A 26098-nucleotide genomic window follows, 5' to 3' on the forward strand; every position below is an offset into this window, starting at 1 on the left:
CTTAGAAAAATTTCCTCTAGTCGCCGACTAGACTCGAAACCAAGACTTCCTTCGTGCGGCCTAGCGCGGTGGTGTGCAAACGCCACATCCACTGAGCTACACAGGCTCTACAAACTAACTAGATTTTTGTTATTTTATTTTATTTATTTATTTATTTTTTTGACTCAGTGAGTTAAAAGTCTTATTTGTTCATGCAAGCCCTCAAATATATCAAGAAACTGTCAACTCTTGGAAGCAAAAAAAAAAAAAAAAAAAAAAATCGAGTATTATTTTAATAACCAGAATTTTAGTGCAGAAGATTTCACCTGAAATTACAATACTGCTAGAATTTGGTTATTTTACAGAGCCATTAGATATTTTAAACCAACACGTTACTACACACACACACTATTTTTCACCTAGGTACAACAAGTTGGCGACCGGATAAGAGAGATATCTTTAAGATACGACTTAGTGAGAAATCTACAGTGTTGGAAAATAAATTCACATTTTATTTATTCTTTAATTTTGCTCAGTTATTCTGTTAGAATATGTAATTAAACTGATTTTTAAAAGTAAAATACAGAAAATAGCCATTCAATTTGAAAAAAAAAAATAAATAATTTCACTTGTCAGAATTCCATACCTTAACAGCACTCGGAATTCGAAACAGGAAATTACACTTACCCTAAACAAAAAGGCGCATAGACTTTCCCACCAAGCTTAGGAAACATAGCATGAGCAACTGTGGGAAGGAATTAAACAGAGAACGAACCAATCGGATAGTAATCTAAATTAAATATTCAACTAAGTCTCATATACTTTATATATTTATTAATTCTGCTCAGTTATTCTGTTAGAATATGACCTGTAAAAGTAAAATACAGAAAATAACCAATCAATTTGAAAAAAAAAAAAAAATTCACTTATCTGAATTCCATACTCTAACAGCAATCGGAATTCGAAACCGGAAATAACACTTACCCTAAACAAAACGGCGCGTAGACTTTCCAACCAAGGATGGGCACCCGTGGGAAAGATTAATACAGAGAACCAAACGGATACTAAAGTAAATTAAGTAGTCCACTAGCTTTTCTGGTTATTGACAGAAATATCTATCAACTCCTATGTTTTGTGTGTTTTGTGGTGTGAATATATGTTAGCCACAGTAACCTATAATGAAAAGTCTTTTCAGATTTGTGTTTGTGTTCTGTGAATATATGTTAATCAACAATTTGGAATATTCAGAAAACCTAGATAGTACCACGATGTTCCCATTCTGGAAAGAAATGTAAGTTTTTTTTTTTTTTTTTTTCAAAGAAATGTTACGCCAAGAAAAACACCATTTGCATTGGTGATATATGTAAATTCAATTCCTATTTCTTGCATATTGCAATGTAAATAATATCTGTGAAATAAATATGTAAACTTAAAAGAACAAACAGTGTCTTTGATGTGTTATGTATGTATGTTTAAGTAAGAACACTTTTGAAATAACCGTGAATACACACACGATTTGTTTATTTATGTATTGAACTTTAAGATCTTACTTTTAGACAAATCAAAATATCCGGATGAATTATGAATAAAATATGAACTTGATTAGAATATGAATATAGAAGAAAATACAGATGAGGTATGGAAAAAAAGTATGTGTGTTTGAGTGACATCAGTATATAATTAATTATTCAGAAAAGCTCGAAAGACTGCCGCCATCACGACTTACTCTAAGAATTCCCACAGACGACAATGACGGATGTGTGTCACCCTGGGAAAATTAAAAGATATCTTATCTCAAAACATAGCCCACAATTCCATAGCCAAACCAAAATACCGCACAAAGACATAACGTCACGATTCTTATCTCTAAATATCACCCATCACACCACGTGATATTTCTGACAGAAGGCGGGGGGCCCAGCGAAATTCCAAACTCAATAACAACAAACATTCGCGTCACGATTCCTTATCTTATCTTGATCTTGATCTGGTCAGATCTGTCCACCAATCACGACACGATTTCTTATCCACTAATATCATCCTTTCCATTCAAAACAACAACGTCACTTATTTACAAATAACAAATGACGACATTTATTTACAAATAACAAATATGACGTCACTTATTTACAAATAACAAATGACGTCACTTATCTACATCTCATAACAACAAACATTCACGTCACGATTCCTTATCTTATCTTGATCTAGATCTTGTTTAAAGTGTCCCACCAATCACGACACGAATCCTTATCTCTACCATCACCCATAATCCCATACGCGAACCAAAACACAAGAGCTGAAGCCAGTGACACAGTTGCCCACAGGGAAATTCCAAACATTCCACACCCATGAAGCCATGCACACAATGACGTCATCAACCAATCACGTCACGATTCCTTATCTTATCTTGATCTTGATCTGGTCACTAGTGGGACCCCTATTACTTGTTCACAGTTCTCCAGCATTTGTTAGAATTTGGAATACATTCGTCGTATTAGCATACCTATGCAGTGATAATTTTTCTATTCATGAACGGTCTTTTGTACGAATTTTGAGAATACAGATCATCCTTAAATTTTTTAAGTGGCATTAAATATTGAATTCATAATTTTCTCCTTTGTTTTATCTTCACATCCCATCGATGACAGTATTGCATATTAAAAGTTGACTAAACTTTTCTATTTAGTACTTTTCATTAAAAAAAAAAAAATGAAATACTGCCTGTCTTTTCAGTCCTGAGTACCTCAAGTTTGAAGCTGTTTACCATGAAGGTTTCTAAACGAAATGAGTCGCCTATAAAATGGGAGATTTTCTATAACATTAATAATGATTAGAACGTCTTATGCTGGTCGATCTCGGATTATTTTAATGTTTTACGTGTTTTCGAGATAATTCACCTGTTTTGTAGGTGCGCGCCAAAGGTAATTGCTGTGCAGGTGCAAGATGATATCTTGCCTCACACCTATATTCAGTAATGTTATATAAACTTCTCTTGCCGCCTCCATAGGGCTGGCGCCAGAATGCTATGCACTTGTTCATTCCTCCTTAGCAAACCTGTGTGTGTGTGTGTGTGTGTGTGTGTGTGTGTGTGTGTGTGTGTGTGTGTGTGTGTGTGTGTGTGTTCCTCCCAATAGTAACCCCACCAGGAGGTAATTTATTTCCTACATGCTCCATTGCATACATGTAGCTTCGAAGTACTGATTAACATTTATATTTATATTTTTGTATCAATATTCATATTTACATTTATATTTTTACATCTATATGTACGATTCCGACCTTGGCATTTATATTTATATTTTTACATATACAGCTGTACATATATTTACACTATATAATTCACACAATATCAGCAATTTATGTTACATTACAACGACTGCAAATTGATCCTGTTGTCAAAATTAATTAATTTTGAGTAATACTTTTCGATAAGTCTCTGTTTTGACACTGGCCACTTGGTGATGTGTTGTATTAGGGGCTTCCGGTCGTAAAGTGTGGGATCGACAGTCTGTTGAAGATGCGGACAATAAATGCATGATGGGGATTCCAGGATATGGAACCTGTGTAGGTAGTGTCTTAATTTTCCATGTCCCGTTAGTAGCGTGGTTAAACCTGGAGAGAGAGAGAGAGAGATGGCGTGTTTTTTCAGCTGTAGTCTTCTTCTGATACTTGGCAAGAATTTTTTTGATGTTTTCCATTCTTCTTTCCAGTTTAGGCTTATTACGTCTGCAAGTGTTTTTACAGCAGATTTCGAGTACTTTTGATAACTTGTTTATAGCCGCTTCTTTAGCCAGCTGATCCACTCTTTCATTTCCTGCTGTTCCAGTATGCGCCTTTACCCAGCAGAACTTGATTTCCCATCCCTCTAGAGCAGTGGTTCCCAACCCTGTGCCCGCGGGCACCATGGCGCCCGTCGACCAATTTGTGTGTGCCCGCTGCTGTTCAACCGTGTGCCGTGTAGTTTGAAATAATCACGCAACAATTCACGGCATGCTATATGACGCATGCGTTAATGACACATGACGAGTATTAAACGCATACAATGTAAAGTAGACGCTCATTCGAAGTTGTTCATTCCAGTTTAAGAACTGGAATATCATCATATTCTCCTAATTATGAAGCACTGGCCAATGAAATGCAATGCCAAAGATCACACTTACTGACATATATATATTTAAATTTTTATATAATGTAAACTTTTAAGTAATAAAACATTTGATTATAATGTAAACTTTGTATGTATTCATTTAACAAACGAATTAAAAAAAAATTGCTTGAAAAAATAATGGTGCCCGTCGCCCTACTGGTATTTTAGAATCTGCTCTAGGAAACAAAAAGGTTGGGAACCCCTGCTCTAGAGTGAAATTCCAAACCAGATTCTATTAGTCTGTTCTATTAACTCTATAATGGTTGTTCTGGTTTTGTATGTCGTCTATAGTGCTTCTACTGTCACAGTAAATTGTTGCTGTCTTTTGATGAGAGGTGTTGAGTTCTAATTCTCGGAGATTATGTAAGTGAATGAACTATGGCAAGTTGTTCTGCTTGGTTGTTGGAACAGAGGGGATGCAGTCTAGAGCAGCATTCTTCTATAATGGACTGTCTGTAATATGCAATGAAAGAACAACCAACGTTCCCTTCCGTAGTCCTTTTCCTTCTCCTTAATATATGTTTTCTTTGCTGGGTGAGGCCACCTGCTGTAGTGAAGCGCACGTTCGCAGCAATTTAGATCAATGTTGGAATTTCCATTGCATCTTTCGGAAGTGATTTCATATATAAGAGAGAACTCTTGCATTTTCAGGCAGATCGGTGTTAGACCAGCAATAACGCAAGCTACCACGAAAAATAATGTCCTGTATTCTTTAATTATTGGCCATAGGGCGTTGAACTCTGTTTTATCTTTTGTCGATTTTTCTTTGATTTTAGTGCATCTTTCCAGGCAGGTGCAGCATAAGATATCAATGGTAGTATAGCTCCGGTATATATTGTTTTCAGCGCTCATTGGCCTAATCCCCACTTTATCCTTGCCGACTTAGCTGGAAGGTTTGTAAGCTTTTTTTCGGTACCATAGATGTGCTTGTTTAAGGTAATTTTTTCATCTATTGTTACTCCTAGGTATTTTAGCTCACTGGCTACTTCGAGAACTTCCTCGTTTAGGAAGACGTTACAGGTTGTTTTGATTGGGGAGCACTTTAGACTTGGTGCTGTTGAAGGTAACTTTCTTCTCGCGTGCCCACTCTGCAATTTTAAGGAGTTATTCGTTGGCCGTTACTTCTAATTGTAAGCCGTCGCGTCCCCGAATCATTACCATCGGCGAAAGCTATGATTTTTGTTTCAGTAGTGAAAGGAAGTCTTAATAGCGAGTTGTACTGAATGTTCCAGAAACCTGGTCCACAGCAGGAAGCTTGCGGACAGCCTCGTTTGACTTCTTTCGTTACAGCTCTTGTTTTTAATGTCATGGTTGCTCTTCTGTCTGTAAAATAATTTTTTGTAAGATAGAGTAGGTTTTTTCGATTGAAATCTCTTAATTAATTATGGCTGGACCAATTAATCACCAAGCAGTATCAAAGGCTTCTTATACATCGAGCGAGGTCAGTAGTAACGTCTTTTTTTTTTTTTTGTTGTTGTTGTAGATACTCTCTCCTGTGAACTTTTTTTTAACCTCCATAATTGCATTTGCTGTGCTTTATTGAAGTCTAAATGCACATTGATTGCTACTTAATAGGTTTCTTGAGTAGACAAAGTGCATTATTCGGTTTATCAGAAGTTTTACTAGTACCTTACTAGCAACATTTATGAGTAATTGTATTTGCTATTTTCGTCGGATGTTTCTGGTTTGATTATGGGTATAATTTTAGAGCGTTTCCATAATAAAGGAAAACTCCATCTTTTTAGGCATTTGTTGTAAACTTTCGTTACGAATTCGGGGAATGTGTGTGTTTTTATATATTTTCCTTTTATGCATCGCGATAATGCAAAACCTCTTACCCAGCTTAAAGTAGCGAAGCTATTAATTTTCTTTCAGCGCGATAGAGACAATAAATAAATTATGATTATGCCTGCCAGTTTTCATTGGGAGGCATATACATATGAAGTGTCAAGCCATAGTTTCCGTTTACTGAATCAGGACTTAAATATTTGAAGTCTCTTATCGTTTCTGTTCAGCAGACATTGAAATGCTTCTGATGTCTGAAATCCTTTATGAAATGGACCGTTTTAATACTTATTTCAGTTACTTTTAATACATATTTATATATTTAGTTTATACTATATAAACCATATTTTAGGTTAATAACATTTTTGTGCATTTTGAAGTATTTTATGCCTTGGTTGCAAAAACTAATTGATTTTGTATTTATTTATGATACTGAATGTAATGCACACAATTTTCTGATTAAAAATGCTATTTAAGCAAAGCTTTCTTAAGTGATAATCTTTCTCGAGACAGAGCAAGGATTATTGTGATCAATCAAACCATATTTAAAAATGCAAATAGTAAATAATATGACAAATCCTAAAGTTAGTAAACTGAATTGCTGAAAGATTGGCCATTTAGTTTGAAAAAAAAAAAAAAAATGCAAAATTGTAAATACATTCAAAATTAACTCATATAACATCCGCAGATTCACTCAAAATCCAAGCAAATCCCAGGATTTTTAGCAATACCATACTTATATCCATTCTTGAATTCCTTTTTATTCTCCAAAGGGAATGGCTGGACCTCTTTGAGCCTTACGTTTGAAAATCGGTAGGTAAGTTTTCGGTTTAATGGACGAAAGATATCATTCATAATCCTCGTGATGTTTGTTTATATGCTCGTGCGTGTTCGGCGGTGAATCTTGCTGATTTGCAAGTTTAAAACCTTATCTTACGGAGGGAACCTGCTTGTCTGGACCAAAGATTGCAAATTTTAGAATAGGCTAGAGAGAGAGAAATAGGGGATATAAAATGTTTCTCTAGATATTTAGACGTCTCTTCAACCTGTATAGCTTCATGGAAGTTGCGATGCTACGCTGATCTATAAGAGCGAATGTTTTTGTTCACCATACAAATTGGCATCGTCATCGTTGAATTTACAATATCAAAATTTCTTCTCTTTTGGTCGTTTGGCTAGGGAAATATCATAGGCTATGTGTTGTACACACACAGAGAAATAAAAATATAGCGGTATTAGCAGAATACCCCCTTTCTTCCTTTGTGACAAATAATGTTGATTAGAGGCCTTGGCAACCACGAATCAAAATCCCAAATTTGAAAATTGCAGTTACATAAGGGGCGAAACTACTTGAGGTAGGGACTCAAGTAACGTCATACAATTTGGCTAGTGTGCATTTTTTTTTTTTTTTTGTCTAAGAAGTTTTCGATAACAACACAAACCAGGAGGGAATCGTTCTGTTTAAACGTTTATTTATTCCTCAAATAAATACTGTACACGGAAGGGAAGTATAGACGGCATCTAAAGATTTATTTATTTATTTTTAACAAACAGAGGGAAGTACACATGCCGGTCACTGAGTGACCAATAGTGATCTTCAATTTCCTGCACATAGTTCTGTGAGATATGGGTCGGGGAATAGCCTTCGTTAAATGCTTCGGTCAATTGCTGCACACAAGAAGTTCTCTTTATCTCTACAAGCCTTCTTAGACCATGGCGATCTCGTTCCTGATAGACTGTCTTGGGACCACAGTTATGCCTCTTAGACCAATCAGTTATTTTTCCGCTGATTAAACATAACATCGGCATGCCTCATCTTTTGAGAAACCGTTAAGTCTGCTGTTTTCAAAATCGTGGTTCCAGCCAGACGGGTACCCACAAAAATCTATTGTAATAAGTATTATAAAGAGGAAATATGCCTTGTATCATCATATAATAATTAAAAAAGCTAGATATTTTTACACATTATTTTTATTATTAACAGCTTACAAACATATTTATTACAATATTTAATGTGAACAATGGCCTTGCATTTCTTTCATAATTTCTTGAAATTCTGGTTTGATGGCTTCTGATACTGTGATACGAAGGTCTAGTTCCAAGTTTAATTTATTTCGATATTTGGTTTTAATACCTGTCATTGCAGAAAATGATACCTCACATAAATAAGTAGAACCAAACGGTAGGAGTGCATCATTTGCTGTGTTTACTAAATTGCTATACTCGGACTTCAGTCTCATCCACCAATTGCGAAGAGATTTCTGTTGAAATTCGTTTTTCAAAGTTGTGTTGTATCTAATGTCAATTAATTTATTATAATTTAATATTAATTCACTATTTCTAGTGTAAACGTAAAAGTAAGCACAAAAAGGCGTTGGAATTGCACAGAAACAATATATACTAAAAAATCGTTAAACTTACTACTAATAGTCAAATAATTAATACAACTGTATTGTCATCTGTAGATAGCAGGATAACTAAGCAATTTTCCTTCTCTAGTTGGGCTTGTCAACACTAGGATGCTCTACAAACAATGGCAATGATAAGAAGTAAGAGATTTACTCCCTAGTTTTAAAAAACATGACAGCTTTGCCACGGACGATTATGTGTGCAAAGTCGCCCAATGTGCGCTACTCGCAAATTTAAGTTTACAGGATCTTTATAACGTTTTCTATATTAGATATATGTTTAATTAATGAAATAAAGTAATATTCTTTATCTTTAATTAATTACTTAATTTTTTTCCTATCAATATAAAACTTTTTTTGACGTACCCCGCTTTGGAGACCACTGGTCTAGAACACGTGACGACGCACGTGATCAAGTCTTTTTCGTATACGCTGCGTAAGTGATATTTACGTACATATGCATAAAGATTTCTAATTCAGAGGCTGGTATGTGTATTTCATCCCTAAATTTTGTCATTTGTAGTCGCGTCCAGAACTCGACGACTTGTAGACTTCCGAGTTGCCTGCTTCAAAGATCGACTAACTCGGAACCGGCTGAAAAAGGCCTAAAAATATTTCTCTGTCAAGCGTTACGGATGCGTTATCACAAAGTTAGAGAGGCAAAACAAATACAACAATAGTTGTGTACAAGTTATGTAACTGCAATTTTGAACAAGCAAGAAAATATATACAGTGGCGGCTGGTGACAATAGAAACAGGTGGGGCCAGGGGCCAAAAACAACTTAATTTTTTTTATATTTATATAGTGGGTTCTATTATTGATTTATAGTTATTATTTCCATTACAATAATGGTTAGTCAGAATCCACTGAGATTGTGAAGCACGTGCTTCTCAATGAAAGAATCGCGCGCAATGTACGTACGTGCCAACACAGTGACTGGGCCAGACTAAACTGGCCCCAAGATAAGCGTTGCGCCCGGTAAACAAACACGATCGCTAGTGCACGGCTCACATACATGCCCTGTGTTCTACACCTATAAAATAGGGCAAGCCGTGGCTGGCCCCCAGAGACCGTACTAAGTCGCATTATACAATATTGCCACAAAATACTACAGTAATTTTTTTTTATTAAACAATAAAACGTATTGGAAATAGATCAAAAAATAATAATTACAAGATACGTATTTTTTAAAACTACAATTATTGGGCTAGTTATACAAATATAGGTAGGGCTCGGCCCTTATGACCCATATAGGCGAGCCGCCCCTGCACACACACACACACACACACACACACACACACACACACACACACACACACACACACACACACACACACACACACACACAGTATATTCACTCTCAAACACAGAGAGAGAGGGGGGGGGGGGTTGTAACAAATAAATGCCGTGTTTGGCTGCAGTTTGCGGTTATCACAATAACTAAACCTAGAACGTGTTTAGCTATGTAAGAGTTATATTCATCCATATCCCTGCAAGTTTATTCCTGGATTCAGGCTGGACAAATTTTACATTTGATGCTTTGGAATCCTTACGAAAATTTGTCGAGCCACTACAATATTTGTTTCGGTTACACACCATTTCAGAAGCATTTATGCTTCTGAAATAGTGTGTAAACAGTGCCGGTCAAAATATGTTGATATATATTACAATAAGTGTGCTCTGTTGGATGGTATTTAATAAAATTTGGATTTAGAATACAAAACAGGAAAACATAAGAAGTTTTCCTGTGGGAAAACTTATGTTTTGCGATTTCAATTATACATATTAACTGGCAAAATTATGTGAACTGATATAATTCCTCACCGACTTGGAGAATGTAATGAAATACAGGATCACTTGTGAGATGAAGATGAAGTCAAAGAGGAATTATAATTTCAAATCATTTTGCAATATAATAGAACCGATAATAAACGTGTTAATATAATTAACAAGGAAGAAAATAATTGCAGACAATCAATAAAATGGTGTTTTGCATATCTGTATAATTATTATTACGTGACACCTTCAAGGTGTCACTCCTTGCACTCATCGTGGGAGGACACACTGGGATACTACTATCATCAGCGCACAACACCATCTACATCTTAACTGGCAAAATGATATTCATTATCTCAACTGAACCTAGGGTCTTTTTTTGTTGGCATTATGTACTGTGGATGTAATTCTGTTTGACCTAATTTTGCTTAAAATGGTTCACTTATGATATTTGCATTATTTATCAGCGTTAGAAATTGGGTCGGGTTTCATGAATTTCAATAAGTTGTCACATATGAACGTTTTAAAATACTCTTATATTTTATTGAGTCTGTTTTTTTTTAATTAAAAAAATAATAAAACTTTTTATTCAGTGAAAAATATAAATACATGAGAGATACTATATAAATCAATATATAAGCATAAATGTAGTATATAAATCAGCATTAATATTTGATCAGTACACTGATATTATCTACACTAACTTATACTACACTAATAATACACTGATATTATCAGTAGGGGGCAGCATCTCTTTTTCAATGAGACTCTTCCTAAGAGCCAGTCTTGTTGGTCCATTGTAAATGTGTGAAATCCAACTATTTTGCAACACTAGAGCAGCGTTTAAAATTTCTGCATCATTTATAGGATAGTTGATTTTTTTTTTACAAATTGTCCCATAAATGAAATAAAGCGAGTTAATTGTTATCAGATGGTGACATTGTGTTCTAGCAAGCTGTGACTCAGTTCGCTTGAATGGTATTATAATGATTTCATTTACGATTTTATGCAATGTGTTCAATTCAATTTCACACAAATACATTTTGTATTTTTTAGTAGCTTTTTATCCAAACATTGTCGCTTTAATTTTAGTTTTTTAATTCGAGTTTTTATAAATTTACAGTTGTTATCCGAAAGTGCCACTTCTTCCACTGACCAATGATTGGTCCGCCGAAGATTCAACAGTCGTTATTGACTCATTTTATTTAATTCTACTTAATTTAATTGAGAAGCCCTCTTGTAGAGTTGCATTATCGAGGGAAGCATGATTCCGATTTTGACTAACAGTGGATTTATCATCGACTAGTATTGTCACATTGAAACGATACTTAAACATAATGTTCAAGTGACTTTGTGAAACTGTATCGATCAACAGTTCTTTACATAAGTGATGTGGAAAACTGTAGTCAATTTCGTCATATCAAAACGAAATGCTACTATCGTAATTTCGTTGATCACTAAATAAAAAAAAAATTCCCAAATAAAGGGAATTCCAAACAATTTCAGCGTCCATCCAATAATTACCTTATATTCAAACTGAAATCTTTAATCATGCGGAGGTTTCTGTGGTTAAGAAGTTCAATCGAATTATTTCATTTTTGTGACCACATTTTTAATTAAAAAAGACTGCTTTTTTAAAACTAAACAAGTACTAAAAAACAAACCCGACAAGTTTCGTTAGTCGTCAGACTAACATCTCTTTAAGAAAATTCTCAATACAGCACCTACAAGAAACTTAAATAAGCAGGATTTCAAGAACCCAGTCACCCTTCCTTATATCAAGAATGTCACAGATAAATTAGCCAAACTTCTCTACACGTACAACATAAAAGAGACTTTCCTACCACTTGAAAAGATATCAAAATCTCTTCAGCCTCCGAAACCTTCACATCACCTAATGAAAAAACCAGGAGTTTACAATATTCACTGTTCCTGTGGCATCTGCTAAGTAGGCCAGACGGGGAGATCGGGAGAAATCCACATGAGCGAACATCAAAAGGACGTACAAAAAAAGAGAGAACATAAGTCTAGTTTGGCATTTCACACGACTTCTACTGGTTATGATGTACTCTGGGACAGAACAAACATGTCCTACATTGATAAAAACTGTTTCACAAGAAAATTCAAAGAGGCAGCAAATATGATCAAAATTCCTACGCAATGCAACAAAAATCGAGGTTTGATTTTAAATCAAGTTTGGTCAGCGTTTATCAAACATTGACCCAGTTCAGCCTCGGACAGAGTGAAAGTGAACCACAGAACGCGACCGAAAAACAGATCTATACAGTTGTATAGATCTGTTTTTCGGTTTTTTAACGAACTTTTTTGATGTTCATAATTCCAACAAATGAACTTGTTTTTTTCGTAATTTCTTATAGTTTGTGCTTTAAACTGTTAATTATCTTTACCCCTGAAGATGTTAGTCTGACGACTAACGAAACTTATCGAGTTTGTTTTTTAGTACTTGTTTAGGTTTAAAAAGCAGCCTTTTTTAATAAAAATGTGGTCACAAAATCGAAATAATTCGATTGAACTGAAATCTTTGCCCTTATAAGCTAAGCTGAATAAGGCATTAAGATTATTGTACAGTAGAACATTTAGAAAAGATCATGTCAAAATTTAATGTTTGTAGAGGGTAATATTGAATAATGATATTAATATTCTGGTAAATTCTTTTGATATGCAACAAAAAAGGAAATTTTACTATTTGCTAAAACTGGTTGACTGCGAACGCACCTCATCATTATAAAACACGTAATCTTATGGGGGGGGAAAATCACCCATGAGATTCAACCACCTTTTTTTGAGGTGCACTTCCCATCAAATATTGGAGTATTTCTATACAGAATTCATGGCCCAAACGTGAGGGGATGGTAGTACATACCGAAACCACCAATATTCGTCATAGAATATGGGGCCGCAAACGCGGCATTAAATTCTGACGCACGTGCATGCTGAAATGTGCGGCTGCCCCATCGTGCTGAAACCACATACGGGAACGGATGGCGACTTGAGCATCCTGAACAGCGCCTCTCGACCATTGCTTACGGCTACGCCGTACATCAGGTGCATGTCGGGTTTCTCTGCGTTCGTAAACTGCCCCATCTCGTGTCCGGTCGACGACGCAGAGAATGCTGGGGTTTTGCCGATCCAGCGCTTTTAAGCCGTGTCGCCTCGTCTGCGCCCCCTACCGGCACCGGGCTGCTTTTGCGGCCGCATATTTTATGACGAATATTAGTGGTTCCAGTGTGTACTACCGTCCCCTCACGTTTGGGCCATGAATTCAGGGACACCCTGTATAATATAATATAATAAATAGTATTTTAGGAAAAATTTCAGCTGGTTGAATGAAGCAGAAGATGCAAGTACGTTTTTCGGTGTAGGCTCTTAAAAGTTGAGAATTGCTGGATACAGTGAACTCAGAGAAGATACTTTGTAAAACTGAAACCATTACTTATTAGTGTTTAAAATAATTTAGTTCCTCATTAATTGAATTGTGGCATTCAGTAATTCAATGCATACTTTGCAGGGTCTGACCACTCAGCTCTTCAAGAGGACAGTGATTGTTCAAGCAGTGTGGTTTCTGGAAATTATCTCCCACCTACAACATCTCCATATGGCGAGACTGCGCTATATTCGTGTACTCCGCCTAGTCCTACTCACGACACGGTATACGAAACTTCTGCTCATCTTCTCTTCATGGCTGTAAAATGGGCCAAAAATCTGCCGTCATTTGCTAATTTACCATTTCGAGATCAGGTAAATGCATTGACTTAAGACTGATAAAGTTATATTATATTAAAACAAGACCTAGACATTTTTAATTCCTAACTGAAAACACATCAAAGCTGAAACTGGCAATCATCTTGAACTGAACTAAAATAAAAGTAGGATAGGCAGCAATAAATTTATAACTTGAGCAAGATAACTTTTAAATACATACCAGTGCAATGTAATCAAGAACCAGCAATGCACACAGCTCTGCCAAAAGTATCCAAAAAATACTTGTTTGGTAGACCATAGAAAATGGATGTAGTCAATAACATGTTGAGCCACCCTTTGCAGTAATTACCGCTGCAACACATGTCGTGGAAGGCTTTTACAACGTGTGGGGATACATTGCCATTCGGCTTTCAAACGCTCCAACAATTGATGGCGATAGGTTGCTTGCACAGGCACTTCAAAATATCACATATAACTTCAATCGGGACTCTGGGCCAGCTAAGGTAACAAATTAATGCCAACCTCTGTGAACCACTTCTGTGTTGTACGTGCAGCACGGCATAGCGCATTATCCTTCTGGAAGAAACAATCGGTTGCATTCCTTTAGAACTTCGCTATCGCTCCAGGAAGATGGTTAGCCTGTACCTCCTGGTTCCTAGAGGCATTGTCTCATGTCCACACCACATATCGGGGCCCCACACTTGCAGAACAGAACATTACCCATACCATGACTCCACCACCACAATCCTTCACTATGGGCACGAGGCAGTTTTGGTGAGGGTGCCTCCAGAGGGTGTCTCTGGTCTCTCGTGAGGGTGTCTCCAGACCCACACGTTCATCCGATTGGTGAAGAGTAAAGCGACTCTAATCACTCCACATCACTTTTGCCTACTGGCCACTGGTACAGTGCTGACGCTCTTGACACCAGCACAGACAGCCTCCAAGATGAAAGGCTTCCTCTTCGCGGCCCCCGAAAAACTCCATCTAATTGAAGAGCATACTGCACTGTTCGTGTTGATGGGTCCACTGATACAGCAGCTATGATGGCCTGAAGAGTGGCCCTACGAGTCTTCGTGACCTCTCGGGCAATGGCCCGTTTGTCACAGACCGAAAGGATATGGAGTCTTCCTGATTGTGGTGCGACCGTTGTAGCACGTTGCTTCTCGTATTTCTGTACAATTTCATCTACAGTGGATCGTGGATGCCTGGTCAGAATACTGATCTCACGGATGGATTTGACACTTATACGTCACCCAGTGATCATCGCTCGTTCAAAATCACTTAACTTAACGTGTCTTGAGCATGTTCTGCAAAGCCTGCTTTGGATGTATGTTTCCTTCCTTTTATAGAAGATCCCACGCAGTGCTTTATTGAGAGACCAGAGTAAATTATATCTAGGGGAATGTCCGGATACTTTTGGCAGGGGCAGTGTCTATATATGTTTTTTTATGGGAGTTTGATTCCTAATTGATATGCAATATCAGTTATAGCGTAATATTTCAGCTTAGAATAAATTTTAAAATTAAGGTGACATAACTTAATGGATTAAATAAGTCTTTACTAGATTCTTGATTTATATTATACAATAACTGGTTTTAAATTTACACGGAGAACGGCTTCTTATTTTTAGAAATCTAAGTCGTGAATCATTTCAGACAAATTATGAAGACTACAACCGTGTTAGAAATAATTACTTTAATTTCCCAAAATTTCGACCTTCATATTACATCTGGAGTGTGTGTGTAGAGCGCGCGCGCACACACACACACACACACACAGAGAAGCTATTGAAAAGCCAAACGGCGATTTTTATCCCCTTAATTTAATTAAGGGGATAAAAATCCCTTATTATTTTACAGCCAGTATGCGAAACTCTAAGATCGAAAACTACGATCTAAGAGTTTCATGCCGACGAACTATCGGCGAATCCAAGCGTAAGTAACCACCTGGTAGTACCACACCAAGGCAACTCGAAGCAAAGGTGGAGCAAGATCCCTCACTATCCTTGATATTTTCTCATAATGTAAAAACACACAGCTCCTAGGAGATGTAATACTGCTTTACATTATGAGGAGAGGTCACTACCCAGACCGGTTTCAACCTTTTTTGAGGTCTCATCAGTGAGTAGCTAGACCTGGATAATATCAAAGTTTAAGTGAAAAGAAGTTACATACCTTCGCTTGGATTCGCCGATAGTTCGTCGGCATGAAACTCTTAGATCGTAGTTTTCGATCTTAGAGTTTCGCATACTGGCTGTAAAATAATAAGGGATTTTTATCTCCTTAATTTAAGAGAGAAGCTATATTAAATTTCAAACAGTATGCCAAACAGAAGGATTTGATCAACCGTAAATCTACTGGCCTAACCTCTAGTGTGGAAAAAAAAAAAAAAAAAACTACATCAAAGCTATATTCTGTTTATAACATTATCAGAGAACAAAGCATATAGATAGTTTTATTACAGCGAAAGTGGTGTAGCTAGAGCTTTTGCTGCCCCTCTCAATACACACCAAAAATACTACAAAAAGTCAAAACGACGTATAGAGAAATAAATTAAAACACGATGTTTATTTTTGAAGTAAAACTTTAATTTCAACATTCTAAAATGTTATTTTTCTTGCTTTTCTGTTAGACTTCGCCAATGTAATCGACAATTTTTCTATTTCATAGTAATGTAGGTAATTCTTAATTACCTACATTATATATTTCTAATTTTATTTAGAAAAACTCCTCTCACAACTAGCAACACTTACAGCAATTGTAAGGAAAATTCGCAATAGTATTACAATATTTGGGAATGAGTTCTCGAGACTGTATTTTAGAATTAACTGCAAAAGTTCAAAAAGGTTCAAAGTGCCGCCCCTCCCTAGGACACCTCTGGTCCTAATTTAACATGAGAGTTGAGTATTAGTTAAGATCCTCGATTACTTACAGTCCGATTTATAATTAACTCTTGGACGAAAATGTTATGTGGGTAGAATATGTGCCTTCCATATTCTTGGAATTTTGGTTATAACCCCATTAATGATAGGATATTCTCCATTAGACTTAAGGCTCAGCCTACCAATGTATCAATTGTGGTAGTTTATGTACCCCACATGGATAGGCCTGAAGAAGAGAGTGAAGAATTTTATGAAAACTTACAAACTGCTTTGGACTGCCTACCAAGGAGAGACATACTGTACATCTTAGGAGACTTAAATGCAAAAGTGGGAAAGAGTATGAGAGCCACGCTGGAGTGTGGCATGTTTGGTCTGGGTGAACGTAACACCCATGGTGAAAGACTGTTGGAATTTGCCAGTGCTAACAGATTAGTTATTACCAATACCTGCTTCCAGAAACATTCGCGACGGACCTATACTTGGACATCTAACATTGATAGGTCAAGGCACCAGATTGATTACATCCTGGCTCTCCAGTGGTGGAAGACGAGCATCTCTAATGTGCATACTTGTCCTGAAGTAGATTGTGGTACAGACCATCAGCTGGTAAGAGCCAAAGTAAGACTCCGAAAACTTCCAGGTCAGGCACATTCCACTAGATTGGATGTTAGAGTAATTCCTAGTGGGTTCACAGAAGAAACATCAACTCGGTTGGATGATTTTTTGGAGACCAATGAGGAAATCTCACCAGGAGTCAAGATGATAATACAGGATACAGCGAAGATGTATCTCAGCCCAATAAGAAAACCAAGAGACCCATGGATATCAGATTCAACATGGGAACTAATCAAAAGATGGCGGTTGGAAAAACAAAGAGACACAGAGACCGAAGAATACAAGAGATTACATAGAGAAATCAGAAGAGCCATCAAGCAGGACAAGGAAAAGTTCTGTACTAATAAATGTGAAGAAATAGAGTTCCAGATGAGAAGGCATAATTATAAAAGGATGTTTTATTTAGTTCGTGACTTAATGCACAAGTTTAAGCCTAAATTGAATGTCATCAAAGACAGGAATGGATCATTACTAACAGAAGAGTTGGAAATCAAAAACAGATGGAAAGAATACTGTGAGGAACTGTACAGCAGAGTGGATAAAGAAAATGTGGAGTCCTCCCACCAAGAAAATTTTGATTTGGAACCTCCTCCACTTAGGCATGAAGTTGAAAGAACAGTTAAGCAGCTCAACAGCAATAAGGCCTGGTGCAGATGAAATCCCAGCAGAGTTAATCAAGGCCACAGGGGATGGAGGGATAAGAGTGTTTCATAGATTGATTACAAGGATATGGGAGACAGGATCATGGCCTAGAGACTGGAAGAAGTCAGTTTTCATACCACTATGCAAGAATTATAGAACTATTAGTTTGATATCTCATGCAAACAAAATTTTATTAAAGATCATGCTAAATAGGATTGAGGCCAAAGTTGAGGCAGAGATGCCCAAGGAACAAGCAGGTTTTAGGAAAGGTAGGGGCACCAGAGATCAGATCCTTTGCCTTAGACAGATCATAGAAAAATATAAATTCAGCCTCCCTCTGGTAATGTGTTTCTTAGACTACTCTAAAGCTTTTGACTGTGTTGAGCATGTGAAACTGTGGGAAGTAATGAAAAGAATAGGTTTCCTCAACACACTGTCAGGTTGATAGCCAACTTGCATAAGGAACAAGAAGCCACAGTAAGAACAGGTGTTGGATTGACTGACTGGCTTCAAGTTGGAAAAGGAGTTAGACAAGGATGTTTACTTTCTCCTCGCTTGTTTAGTATATATGTTTAGTATATATACAGAGGACATCATGCGTGAAGCATTGGATGAGCTCAGGACAGGAATTAGGATAGGAGGTAGATTGATCAGTAATCTGAGGTATGCTGATGATACAGTACTCCTTTGTAATGACATGGAAGAATTAGGACTAATTGTTAAAGTTAACAAGATCAGTAATAACAGAGGACTTCAACTCAATTCTAGCAAGACAAAGATCATGGTTCTCAAAGGAAAAACAAACAGAGAAGCTCTTGAGAAACAAGTGTACCTTAATGGAGAAAGAATTGAGGAAGTCAGCTAGTATGAGTACCTGGGATCCATTATTAATGTGAAGAATTGCTGTTCAGAAATGTCAGAAAAAAGGTTAGGAATGGCTAAAACAACAGTCAGAGCCCTGTCTAAAATCTGGAAGGATGGATCTATCTCCATGGGAACAAAGTTGAGGATTTTAGATGCAGTTGTTTTTCCAACAGCGACTTATGGATGCGAGACTTGGAACCTAAAGAAGTCAGATAAGAAACGGATATCTGCTTTTGAGATGTGGTGTTACAGAAGGCTGTTGAGGATATCATATACTGAAAGGCGTACAAATGAATGGGTGTTAGAAAAGATTAGTAGAACTTTATGGCTCCTTAAGGATATTGACAGAAGAAAGTTAAAATATTTTGGACACATAGAAAGGATGGAAGGAGGACTTCTCAGAACAGTAATAGAAGGTAAAGTTCCTGGAAAAAGAGGCAGGGGTAGACCATCAATGAGATGGATGGATGGCGTGTGTGGGGTGACTGATCTTCGGAGAGTTGATGCTGCCAGAAAAGCAAACAACAGGACTACATGGCGAGGCCTGGTGTGGAACATCACCAAGCATCGGAGTGACCGTACGCCATCTGTAGATGCCCAGTGAACATAGAGAGAGATTATTGCTAAGATTAGGGTGGTTGATAAGAATTTCACAGGCCTCCTTAAATTTACGTTCATACCTTGTTTTGGTGTGATGTAAACAACAGGTGCCTTTCCAGTAATTTCGGGGCATAATCAGAAAGGCCGGATTTATCGTAGTTATTAAATTTAATGTGCCGTTTATGTTTCTTTTTTCGGGGTAGGAATTATGCATCCTATATAGGGCAACTTACTGGTGCAATGAATATGGTATACTCCAGGGCGGGTCAGCGGAGGAAGTGGATCCTTGGATAAGTTGAGTAAGTTCTTTAATTTTTAAGGAGATTTAAAGGTGGCATTAAAGTTGTATTTCAGTAATACATTCTGTATTCTGTTTATCTGACAGATAGGCCTGTGAAATTCTTGTCAACCACTCTAATCTTAATAATGATGATGGTCTAAATTCCCAAGAATATGGAAGGCACATATTCTATCCACATAATCTTTCCGTCCAAGAGTTAATTATAAATCGGACTGTAATTAATCGAGGATCTTAACTCTAATATAACAACTCTTTTTAAATTAGGACACCATTTTCGCTGTAATAAAACCATCTATGTGAATTTGTTCTCTGATAATCTTATAAATAGAATGATGTAGCTTATTTTTCCCCTCACTAGAGGTCAAGCCAGTAGACTAACGGTTGATCAAATCATTGTCTCTTTCGCATACTGTTTGAAATGTAATATAGCTTGTCTCTGTACATATATGAGTAACTTCAGACGATGATTTTAATATGAAGGTCGAAATATCGGAAAATTAAAGTAATTATTTCTAACACGGTTGCATTCTCCATAATTTGGCTGAAATGGTTGTAATGTAATGTCTGTGCTGTGGACGATTTAGATGGGAGATGAATTTTATCGCCGGTGTGAAATCACAGTCACATTTACTGGAAATCTGAAGTAGCTTGAAAAGTTTCATGTTTTGGCTTCCAGAGCAGGATTTTCGGATTGTGGTATAGATATGCAGACCCCTCCCCTAACAATTGTGAGGCCGGGGCAAGCGTACAAATGGAGGCCTGCATACCATATGTCTAAATATTTAAAAATTATAAATCAGGACAACAAACTGTTAAATAAAATAAATTCTATCCCTCCTACCTTGACAAATATACTTTATAATGACAAAATTCAAAAAAAATGTGTACAAGTGTGTAAAGCTATGGTTTTGATATGACTGAAAGTGGGCAAAATATCAGATGACCGAATTTAATTATTATGTCTGGGTGAATTTCTGTTGATGTGCCGGCGAAGTTTGGATGAGTAATAAAATGAAAACATACAGAATTCATAAATTATTATATTATATTATATATTTATTCCATAAAATTTATTTTTCATAAGAATTGATTCTGAATATTTCATTTTTTACATCTTATTTAATCAATTTTTTTTGTTTGTGATATGCGAGGCCCTCTAAAGCACGGAACCCGAGAAAGGTGTCCCATCTTTCCTGGGTTTAAGGTTGTCACTGTATACATGGATGGGGTTGCATAAAAAAAAAAAAATCCCTCCAAATATTGTACGCATTCTTAGTATTGAAGAGGTAAAGTTACACTTTTTTTTTTCTTTTCATGGTCATTCATTATCATCATCATCAGACCTCCATGGAGTCAAGTGACTCATTGTGGGAGTTCCCACTATTACACACACACTTTATTATATGACAGTGAATATATTTAAGGCACACTGTGCCTTAAATATGTTCACTGTCACCACATTCACAACACTATCAGGCAGTTCATTCCAATATCACCCTCCACTTTCCATGCAAAAAATCTGCTCCTCACCCCGTTGCTCACACCCTCCTCATACAGCTTCCACGAATGACCTCTTGTTATCCTTTTGTTTTTTCCCCATTCTTGGAAAATATCATCCATTAATCTAGTAACAACTCCTTAATAACTTATGTCTCAGTAATATCCTCCTCTTTCTATTCATTAGCCCCCTTGCAATTTACATGTCATCAGTCTGTCTTCATACTCAACATTCCAGAGACTAGAAACCACCTTAGTCAATCGTCTCTGGACCTTTTCAATATCTCCTTATCCTTTCGAAAACCAGGTGACCAAATCTGTGCACAGTAGTCCATATGTGATCTAATCAAAGCGTTATATGGTACAGCTATAACATCCTGACCTCTACATGTTGGTGTCCTCCAAATCATTGCCATAATCCGCTGTCCTGTCTTTACGATTCCAGCAATGTGTCCCCGAAATTGTAGGTCCTTTTATCGCAGATCCCTCATCTACACCACTTCCTCCAAGATACTGTCACGAATTGTATATTCTACATCCCATCTTTGCTTCTAAAATGTTAAAACTTTATACTTTGTAAAATTGAACTAGTAACCCATTTAGCCAGCGCATTCAAGTCCTCTTGCAAAGCCACGACATCAGTCTCATTTCGGACTGTTCTCCCCAACTTTGCATCATCTGCAAACAACTGAATATCACCATTCAAATCTCTCCGGATATCATTAACATGCAAGTTAAACAGCAACGGCCAAAAAAACAGATCCTTGCGGTACACTACTAGTAGTAACTTTCCTCTTCTGGGATATCGCTCCCCCCCCCTACACAACTTGCCAATCCCTTGTCCACTGTATTATTGTTCGCAGAAATTTTCATGATCTTGGAAGATTTGGAATAACATCTCCTGACATGTTGCTTAAGAATGAAATACAGTAATGATAGAGATATCTAGGGCACACATATTTCTTAATGTGTTATATATTATTATTATTATATGGGCACCTCCATGGAGTCTGAGGACTCATCGAGGGAGACCCAATCCATCTACAGAATCTATCATACCTCTCCTTGAACCTATTAACAGACAAAGCACTCACAACTGACTCTGGCAACCCATTCCATTCATTCAAAACCCTTCAAGCAGAACATATAGTCCTCACACCCTACTAACCATACCTTTATTCAACTTCCAGGAATGACCCCTTGTTCTTGTAGCCAAGTGCCGAAACATTTCCCCTGCATCTATCCTATAAAACACTTTAAGCAACTTAAATGTTTCTATCATATCCCCTCTTTTTTTTTTTCAACTTCTGCTATTCTCATAGGGAACATTCCACAGGCCACTCACCATCTTGGTCACTCGCCTCTGAATCCTCTCCACTGATTCCTCATCGCCAAGAAATCAAGGGGACCAGACTTCAGCACAGTAATCCAGATGTGGGTGTATCAAGGCCTTATAAAGATGAATAACTTCCTTATCTCTACTTGTTAATGTGCTCTTCAGCAGCCAAGTAACTTTATGAGCTACCTTAGCAATATGTCCTCTAAACTTTAACTCTCTGTCTACCACCGCTGCAAAAATAACCGATGTCATTATTCTATTAAAAAGTAAAATGGGCTTAAAGTTTAAAATCATGTAAAATGTGGATATTAATTTTAAGCACCAACCACCATTCTATATTTCCTGTTAAACCTTCTAGCGCTAACTTTAAAATTGATACCAGGTAGCTTACCTTTTCTTGATATTCAGAATACATATGCATTTTCCACAATATATTTATTATTATAATATTATTATTATCCGAGAGCTCCAAGGAGTCAAGGGTTCATCGAGAGAAGCTAAAAATCACCCGAACCAGCTGTCATAATTTCACCTAAATTCATTCATACTAGATGCATTCACTACCCCTAAAGGCAAACTATCCACTCACTTACCTCTTTGTGAGAGAAAAACCTAGCTCTTACCCCTTTCTTGACTGCGAACAAACTTAATTTCCATGGAGTTCTTTTCCCACCTTCCATATAACGAAAAATTTCATCAGACGATATCCTATAACACCCATTCGGAAGTTTATAGACCTCTATTTATATATCACTCCTCTTTCTTTTGTTAACCAGAGTCTGTAATCCACACATATTTGCAAAATATGTCCTCAATCTAAATCCCATAATCTGGATATAATCTTTGTAACTCTTCTTTGTACCCTATCCACAGCTTCTTTATCCCCTTGGAACCCGGGAGATCAGATCTGCGCACAATAATCCAGGTGCAGTCTTATTAAGGCCTTATAAATAGGCAAAATGACTTCCTTATCCATATAGGTTAGTTTCAACATCGCAGTTATCCTCTCAGTTGTATTTGCAACTTTTGCTACGTGACATTTGAAGTTCTAATTCCTATCCACCATTACGCCAGGATCCCTAACCTCATTAGTTTCTTGTAGCATAAATCTGCTTATATAATATGCTGCTGGAAATTTCATCACACCAAAGTGCATAACTTTAAAACTTACTAACATTAAACTGAGAGCTATTTTCGTTTGCCCAAATTTCCAGTCTATTCAAATCATTTTGTAAGTGCCGAATATCAGTAGCATCCCTGATTTCCCTGCCTATCTTCGCATCATCGGCAAACAATCGCACATCTCCTGTTGCTTCCTAATGTCATTAATGTATAGATTAAATAATAATCGCCCGAGGACTGAACCCTGAAGTACACCACTGTTCACCTTAAATCTGGCAGATTCACATCCACTTTTTGATATCCGTCTGTCAATCATCCACTGATCAAAGTTATATTCCAATCCCATATTTCTCGTTTATGCAAGTCTTTCCTGTGGTATCCTATCAAATGCCTACCAAAATCCAACATTATCATAGTGTATCCATTCCCTTTATTCAACTGGGCCATAAAATTGCTATAAAATATGAGCAAACCTGCTAAAACATTACTTTCCTATAGTAATCTTATGCTGCTCCTTCCAGCGTATAGCTTGCTTGTCTACCCATTTCTGTATGCGAGTTCTTATCAACTTCTCTAAAATCTTCATCACCACACCAGAGATACTGATCAGGTTTTGCACCTCCCATGTACAATGGAACTATCATACATTCCTGAGCTGAGACTCAAGTTATACAAACATGTGAAAGGCCTAGCCAATTGGGCTGAACATTCCTTTATCAAATGAGCTGATATTTATTCCATCTGCTCCTATTGACAAATTCTTATCCAGGTTATGCAACAGCTGTTCAACCTCATTTTCATGCACCTCTGTCTTCACCAATGCAGCAGTACCACTGTGCACTGTTACATACATCTGTTTGATATACCTGAGCAAAGTGAGCATTCATTAATTGAACAATCTCATTAGCTTCTGACACTATAGTAGCGCCTGCATTCAGTAAAGTTATTCTTTCACATTCATTCATTCATTCATTCATTCTTTTGCTCATGACATAACGATAAAATTCTTTTGGATTGTCTTTAGCTTGCATAGCCAATTTCTTTTCATACACCGATTTAGCTTTCCGCACAATATGCGTTACTTTTCTAGCCTGTGACATATATTTTATATCTCTTCTAACACGATATTCTTTCCATATCTTTTTCTTGTGGATCTCTTGCTTACTAAGGTTGCATATCCACTTCACTCCCGAGCACTTTTTCAAATATTCATATGCATTGTTGACATTTTTACCATTCAGTAACCGATACTATGGGACCAAAGATAGTATTCTCCTAAGTCAACCATAATTTCCAGTTTTGTAGTTCAGCATGCAAATTGTTTTATTGGGAACTTCAATATAATTAGATACTTCTCAAGAAAGCACGGCATGATCACGGTACTATTTTAGTGGCTATTAGTCTTAAGAATCCTACTAGAACTCTACAGCAACTAGTTTATCGTCTGCGTTAAATTACAAACGCATGAAACTAATTCCAATTTACAATGTCCATGTTGATTAAGTTTTTTTGATTCCTTCAAATTACACAAGATGTTGATAATTAGAAGAAACACACGTATAAACCACAGTGAAAATTATAAAAAAAAAAAAAAAAAAAAAAAAAAAAGATGTTGAAGCACTCCAGATCCAACGATTCATGTTTTCGATTACCTTAAAAATAAATGTCTGCTGTTAAGATATTTTTTTACCGATTCCTGTACTTCTCTGCATTGATTTTATTGGAAGAAATTTTAATATTATTATTAATATTGATATTATTATTAAGACAGACATCGAGGGAGGCCACATACTACACACACCAGCTATCATACTTTTTGAATTCATTCACACTGCTTGCATTCACAACATACAATGGAAATCCATTCCAATCACCAGGACCGGCCTTCTCTATAAAGGGGGGAGGGGGGCCCTAAAATATTTTTCAAAGGTAAAAATTAAAGGATTCGAAATAAATGTATTGTAAAACCTCTTACCTGCAAATGATTTTGGCACACGAAAAAAAAAAAAAAAAAAACACATTCGAAATATAATACGTTTCTGCAAATGTGTATCGACAGTACCCACTCGATCGTGGGGCCCGGGTGCATTGCACCCACTGTACCCCTGAGATGGTCGGCCCTGCCAATCACGCACCACCCCCTGAGAGAAATATCTAGCCCTCACACCTTTCTTGGCAGCCATCATTCTCACCTTCCAAGGATGCCTTCTCGTCCTTTCCCCACCCTCCATAAATTGAAAAATCCCATCAATTGAAATCTTGTATGACCCTTTCAGCAGTTTGTAAGTCTCAATCATATCATCCCCTCTTTCTCCTATTTGCTAGTGTCTGCAGTCTACAAATTCTCCACCTGTCTTTATAATCTGTATTCCACAATCCTGATATCATTTTTAACATTCTCCTTTGTACTCTCTC

General features: G+C 36.8%; 1 protein-coding gene across 1 annotated transcript in view; it reads left to right on the forward strand.

Moving 5' to 3' along the window:
• LOC150098126 (photoreceptor-specific nuclear receptor-like) overlaps positions 1-26098 on the forward strand; it is a 127136-nt gene that overhangs the window by 76927 nt on the left and 24111 nt on the right. Inside the window, exon 5 of the mRNA XM_090406688.1 lies at positions 13629-13858. Coding sequence (XP_090262814.1) covers positions 13629-13858 — 230 coding nt within the window. The remainder of the gene's footprint in view (positions 1-13628; positions 13859-26098) is intronic.

The sequence above is a fragment of the Typopeltis vanoorti genome, chromosome 16, assembly GCF_054136105.1.
Source record: "Typopeltis vanoorti isolate ZY-2024b chromosome 16, IOZ_Tvanoo_1.0, whole genome shotgun sequence".
Classification (NCBI taxonomy): Eukaryota; Metazoa; Arthropoda; class Arachnida; order Uropygi; family Thelyphonidae; genus Typopeltis; species Typopeltis vanoorti.